The following is a 6408-nucleotide window of genomic DNA, read 5'->3' as shown; positions in this document are numbered from 1 at the left end:
AGTCGGCTTTTCATGACATTTTTTTCTGTGATTTTGTGCTCACCCTGACTACTCGCTGCTCATGAAATGCCACAAATGAAAACAAATGTTCGAAATGTCCGCTACATGATTTGATCTTTATTTGGCATACAAGGAATAAATGACATTAACCGGTGGCAAAGTTTGGAATGGACTTTTCTTGATCTTATCCTTTCTCAACCCCAATAACCTGGCTTTTGAACAGGGGTGTGTACACTTTTTCATCTCCACTGTGTGCTCGCTTGCTGTCGACAAGCAACGATTTCGCCAGTAACTTCGCTTCAATTTCAACACAGTAAAACATAAAGTACAACTTACATGTTCAGCGCAAGTGGAGTCTTTCTCAATGAACTGCACAATACAGTAGGTCAGCTGTGAAAGAAGGAAACACACGCACACACGCACACACACACACACACACACACCCACACACGCGCGCGACAATTGCATTAGACGCTTTGGCGTACTGTCACAGAGATCTTTTCCAGTTGTGGACGTGTGCGACACGTGTGTGCATGTTTGGTGCTCGCCCAGCCGCCGTCGCCACGGCGCTCGCGGGCCACAACATTGGACAAAAACAAGCAAACGGTGCGCCTCGCTCCGCTTTCCACGTGATGACGCCGTGCAATTTCAAATGAGAACGGAAAAGAGGATTAGAATAAACGTGAGGATGGGTCAAGCTGTTTCAAGTTTTGTTCAAAAGTCTTAACCGGCATTAACCCGGCGTGCCGTAAACACGACGTTTGCGTCGCGTTGCCAAAACGAAGGTCGTTGTTAGGCGACGGATTACGCCGCCTAGACGCACTTCCAAAAGGCGCAATTTGCACGTATCAGTTTGCAGCCAGCGCCGTCTCGTTTAAGAAGGGGAAGGTCATTTCGATGTAAACACAGCAGTGGCAGCTAAGAAACGGCGCTTGCTTGTCTTTTTGGATTTCTTCGCGTAAAGAGGCCACTCAGAGGGATTTTTCAGCAATTAAGTCGAAATGCATATTGAGGGAGAATAAACGGGAAAATGTCGTCCGGGAATCAAATCACAAGCGGCGCTGTGGAATTCAACAGGGAAAGCGGAGGAAAGGGTTCACAGGTGCAATTTTTTGAGCACTTGCAAATTGCAAGCCGCCGTGGGAACGGCGTCAACAAACGAAGCGGCTCACTTCCTGACTGGGAGTGACATCGCGGTGCAGATTACACACTTCGCTCCTTCCAACAACATCGTCGCCGTTATTACACTCAAAGTGCTGACATGATTTAAAGGTCCTGCACTCATATCTTACGTGGCTTTGCGTCAACAGCAAAACTCCCGCTGAGCTTGTCAGATGGTCCGTACAAATTGGAGTGGAGGAATCAAGAATGCGTGTGCGTGTGTGTGTGTGTGTGTGTAGGCAGATGAGTCAGATGTGGTGTCATTGACAAACTTGCACTGACTGACGCGACAATTTCAATAATTCAAGAAAAGACAAAAATGACGACCACAATTGTCACACATGCGGAGGAAGAGAGACACAACACGCAGGCACAAACACAATCACAGAGAGACCCACAAACACAAATACGCACTCACACACAAACCCAGACGGAGACACGCGCACACAAAATATCATTCGCACAGTCTCACAAAAAGACTCCACTCGACACACACGAAGCATTTGGATGTGTGACTCAACGCTGCCATCTAGTGGCGGCCAGCTGTTATCACCCCAAAAGTGGCGCACGTGACAAACGGGAAACAACACAACAGTCCAGCAGCCAACAGCATATGAAGGGAAGTCCACCGAGCAGCGAGTGGGCTGCGTTGAACTCCTCCAAATTGACTGACCGGCGCGTGGAAGACGGACAGCGACTTTGCCGTGTGCAGCGGGATCAGAACCCGCACCAGGAACTGCTTGTGTTCGGCCTTCAGGGGCTGAGCGAAGCCGTTGATGATGCTGGCGGGCGACACAAAAAGGCAAAGTTAGCACCGGCGCACGAGGCGTGAAAATCCAGTCATTGTTCATTTTCTCTCTCGCTCGCTTTGGAGGTTCAGATGGCGTGACGTCGTCTCATGCATCTTTTCTGCAGATTGTCCGCCTTCATTCATTTGTCGCCGGTGTGGGCGGGGCTATAAATATCGCTTGTTACCAGCAACATGGCTGCCAGCGTCTCTCTCTCCTCGCGTGACTCATCCCTCTACTTCGGTTTCCAACTTTTTTTTTTTTTTGCAGTTGCATTGGCTTGCTTGACCTTGTTTGAGCAATTTGCCCATCAAATTAACTGCAGAGGTGCCTTGTGTTGAATTTTTCCCGTAACGTGGAAGTCAATCATATCTAAAATTCTTAACACGAGTCAAAAAAAACTGGCATTCTGATTAATATTGGGCTCGCGTAAATATGAGTTTAGCAGCAAAATCCAATCTGTCCATGGAACGGGGCGGCCATTTTGTTACTTCTGTTGACTGAAAATGAAAAATCTCAGTTGCTCAGCTAACAACCAATCAGGGCTCAGATTCAGTAAACAGGTGAGCCGTGATTGGTCGTTACCTGAGCCCTGATTACCTTTGCGTTCAGATCGTCGTTACCGAAAGGGTGACGCCGCCGTCACATTGTTGCTAACTGTTAGCACGCGGCCTACGGACTTTCTCATCGTTGGAAATCATGTGTTTTGTGCTCACCTGCCAAGGATCTCCAGGAGCTCAGCGACGCCATTAAATTGCTCAGCCTCATAAATGAACCTGGCAAACAGATGACGCTTCATCATTTTTATTATCGAGCAGCGGCTCAACATGGGCAGACGGCGGACCGGTACCTGAGGAAGATGTGATTTATCTGCTTGCGGATGAAGGCTCGGAGGCCAAGGAGTTTTCCGTACATGCGGTGCAAAATGGTCTTGAGGTACTCCCTCTCCCTGGGGTCCTCGCTGTCAAAAAGTTCTAGGAGCTAAACACACAACAGTGGCAGTCTTTCTGGGAAACCGACGCACACAAGCGGGACAGAAGAGACGAACTACCTGGAATACAAATTTCTGGTCCACGTAGCGCTTGGCCACCGGGGGCTTGAAATCGGGACTTTCCAGGAAGCGCAAGAAGAATTCGTACACCAGCTGGAGACGAGGCGCAACGTTTGTGCACTTCTTCTGACATTTTCCGCCAAGATGGAGCTTACCTGAAGATGAGGCCAGGAAGCCTCCTGCGGGGGGTCATCCTCCTCCGGGTCAAACTCGGGATTCTCGCACGGCGGGAGACAGCGGAAGATATTCTCAGAGATCTGCGATGAAAGACGCAAGTAGACAGCGAAAGGTGGAAATGAGCCGAGATGAGCGACGGCGTTTTCCCGCCGTACCATCTTAATGGCCTCCGGGTAGAGCGGCTCGATGAGGACTCCTTTGCTGGTGGCCACGTTCTCCACCAGCTCGTTGAGCGCCGCGCGCTTGATCTCCTTGCCGTTGAGGTCGGCCACGCAGTCCAGGAAGTCGAAGGTCACGCAGCACTGCTGCAGCTTCTTGCAGAAGAGGTCGTGGAATTCAGCGGCGGGGGCATCTGCCGACCGGTAGGCCACAAAAGGGTTGTAATGTGAGTTGCAGTGAGAATAGGGTGTGCACACTTTTGCAACCACATCTTTTTTTTTTTTTTACTCCAGCTCCCTACATAATTTCTTTTCATCAATTGTGTTTTACAGGCTTGAAATAAGATAGCTTGGAATATTTTTTTTAAATTGAAAAAAAAAGGCATTTTATAGCCACTCTAGTGAGGCAAATATTCAATCAACTCAGTCAGATGACTTGAGAGAGCTTTTTTTCTTTTTTTTTTGGTTTCCACCAAGAGACCTCAACTTTCTGAGCCATGCTCCACTTGTTGCTGTTAATTAGACGGCGGCTCGATGTGTTTAAATGGCACAAACCGCGTGAGACTCAACTGTCACGTTGACCAAGCCAGAGTTTCCCAACAACCGTTATTGAGCCAAGGCGCAGATTTCATCAAATAATTTTTAAAAACAATTTCCACCCACAATGAGACCAATAATCTTGTCAACTTAATTAAAAACAAAAGTGAAGTGGTTGCAAAAGTGTCCACACCCTCTTAACAAAACACATACAAACTCTTGTTGAACGCTCATTCCCCTTTAAAATACGTCTGATTGATAAAACAAAGTTCAGATCTTTTAGGAGGCTTTCGAAGGAGACCATTTGTAATCCGCTTCACCTTAAAGAAAAGACAAACAGCCCCCATAGCATGGTGGGTTGATGAAACCAATTTTGCAAAAGTCCTAAATAGCAGTCAGTGTCAGCACAAAATATGTCCGAGAAAGCAACCTACAAGAACATCTGAACTTCATTAAGAGTTGTTGAAAGGTTCTTTAAGGGGTGGCAGGTGTGAGCTGACTCTCACTTAACATAAATTTGAAGTAATGGGTTTATTCTGAAAGTAGCCGCATCACCAGCAATGTAGACGTTCCAATTTAGAGTCTCAGAAATTGACCAGAATCTTTTGTGCGGGCGTGTGTGTGGGGGGGGTGTGGGGTGTGTGTGTGTGTGTGGTGTTCTCCGGGAACTGTGGACTGACCTTTGAGAAGTGGCAGAGGCGTGAGCTCCACAAGGGAGCTCTGGTAGCGGAAGTTCGACGAGCTGGGGGATCTCCTTCGGCGTGCCCTGCGGATGGAGCGTCGCACGAAGCCGTCCACCTTCTCGGCTGACGGCACCGAGAAGCTGCTGGTGGGTGAGGACGGGCTGGACGGGGGGAGCTTGGTGGTCTCCATGGTTCAAGGGGGACGGGGCGAGGGGGTTCACCAAATGTGGGTGACCGGGGCCTCGGAATCACGGATGGGACAAGGCGAGGTGAGGAAGGGAATCTTCTGGGACTTGTGGGGGACAATGATGTCAAAACACGCGCGTTAATCAACGGCCGTCCTGCAGCTCCTGAGCCTGGTCCACATCCGAACACGTCCGCTCCAAATACATAACTCGGGTTGTGTTGCAAACAAAAATCAGGGCCCACTTCGGATGCTGGCAACGCACCTCGCGGCTCCTAGCTCCCCTCTCCTCTCCTCCGGGCCTACCTCGGATGCTGGTCCCGATGCTCGCCGTCCTCCAGACGCGCGCGCAGATCAGGGCGGGGGAAACGAGCCTCACCTCGCCGCGCGACTCTGCTCCGTCTGACTGGACTCAGAGACGAAGCGTTCCAGGCGCTGGTAAGCGAGGAGAGACGATAAAAATCCCCAATTGCTCTTTGCGAGACAATAGCAAGCTCCGAGGCGATGCGTTCTCCGTCCTCCGTGAGTCGTTTTCCTTATCGGGCAAGGCTCAGCGGCTCAGGTTCGACTGATCATCGCTAAACCAGACGCTGGGAAGGACCGCGGCGGAAATACTATATTCTCTCTTTCACAATAAAATGGACGGACGTGTCCAAAAGCATTTAAAGCGGTTGAAACGAGAATGCAACAACACTCGGTGCGTGGTGCTTCTAAGTTTGAATGAAAAGCGATCCGTTGCGTCAACTGAACACTTTTGGTAAGCGCGCGGAGCCAGGTCGAGGCTTTGTTTTGAAACGAAAAAAAAACAGACGATGTCTGGTCTGCACTTGAGCATTGTGACTTGATGGAGGACGAGAATCGAGGCTCAATCCATACTGCGGATGACGTTAACGGGTGGATGATCTTCAGAGATTTTTGTTATTTTAAAACATATTGTGTAAAACGTTAAAATAATGAAACAAATAATTGATGTCACTAGTTTGTTTTATTATCAGGCCAACTCAACTCAACTTTATCATCAGAGCACTTTAAAGGAACAGAACTGTTAAAATCTAAATTTCAGCATTCGATTTGTCAGTTTTTTTTTTATTTAGCTGACATGTTTCGGCGGCAGTCTTTCGACTTTTTCAGAGCGAAAACAAGCGGACACGCAGCCAAATATAAACATAAATACACGCGCGCAGTGTGGTATTCGGTGAAATAAAAACAGTATTTCATTAATTATTATTTTGGATGCTGTCAGGTGTGGGACACCTGCGTGGGACGCTGACTCGGACCGACTGGGCGGGCCCAAAATACTTAAGAGAACTTACAGACCGATTAAAGCACTGACGAAAGTGAACCTCTGGTGAAAATCAGACATAACGGCAATCAAAACCTTAAATGAATAACATAAACAGTTAAGTCACGAAAACTATGGTGATTCTAAAAAAACAAGTTAAAAGGCAACGAACAAACATGTTTTAGTAATAATAATTATATTAATTGTATATTAACTCATTATCTGTTAACAATTCAAGGGCTGATTGCTCCAGCATCACCTGAATGAGACATCTTGCAATACCTGGACGGTTACATTTTGCCACATCCAATATGGCGGAGCCGACAACGTAAGACGAGGTCGAGTTAAATTTGATGTTTGACAGACTTCTTGCCACAAGGCGGCGCC

General features: G+C 48.1%; 1 protein-coding gene across 3 annotated transcripts in view; it reads right to left on the bottom strand.

Annotated features, from left to right (window-relative positions):
* Positions 1-5567, bottom strand: part of ppp2r5b (protein phosphatase 2, regulatory subunit B', beta) — a 10951-nt gene extending 5384 nt beyond the window's left edge. The window contains exons 1-8 of one of the 3 annotated variants that reach the window (XM_088292776.1): positions 4553-5566; positions 3333-3529; positions 3156-3257; positions 3001-3093; positions 2800-2930; positions 2666-2725; positions 1835-1943; positions 337-390 (exon numbers count right to left, since the gene is read on the bottom strand). In XM_088292776.1, coding sequence (XP_088148902.1) covers positions 337-390; positions 1835-1943; positions 2666-2725; positions 2800-2930; positions 3001-3093; positions 3156-3257; positions 3333-3529; positions 4553-4745 — 939 coding nt within the window. In that variant the 5' untranslated portion in view covers positions 4746-5566. Of the gene's footprint in view, positions 1-336; positions 391-1834; positions 1944-2665; positions 2726-2799; positions 2931-3000; positions 3094-3155; positions 3258-3332; positions 3530-4552 lie in introns of all 3 variants that reach the window. The other 2 variants (XM_088292777.1, XM_088292778.1) reach the window with 2 other exon arrangements.
* Positions 5568-6408: the final 841 nt, after the last annotated feature.

The sequence above is a fragment of the Idiotropiscis lumnitzeri genome, chromosome 4 (assembly GCF_059441095.1).
Source record: "Idiotropiscis lumnitzeri isolate Australia: NSW breed Sydney's pygmy pipehorse chromosome 4, RoL_Ilum_1.0, whole genome shotgun sequence".
NCBI lineage: Eukaryota > Metazoa > Chordata > Actinopteri > Syngnathiformes > Syngnathidae > Idiotropiscis > Idiotropiscis lumnitzeri.
Note: the sequence above shows the minus strand (reverse complement) of the source record. Positions and strands in the feature narration are given on the sequence as shown.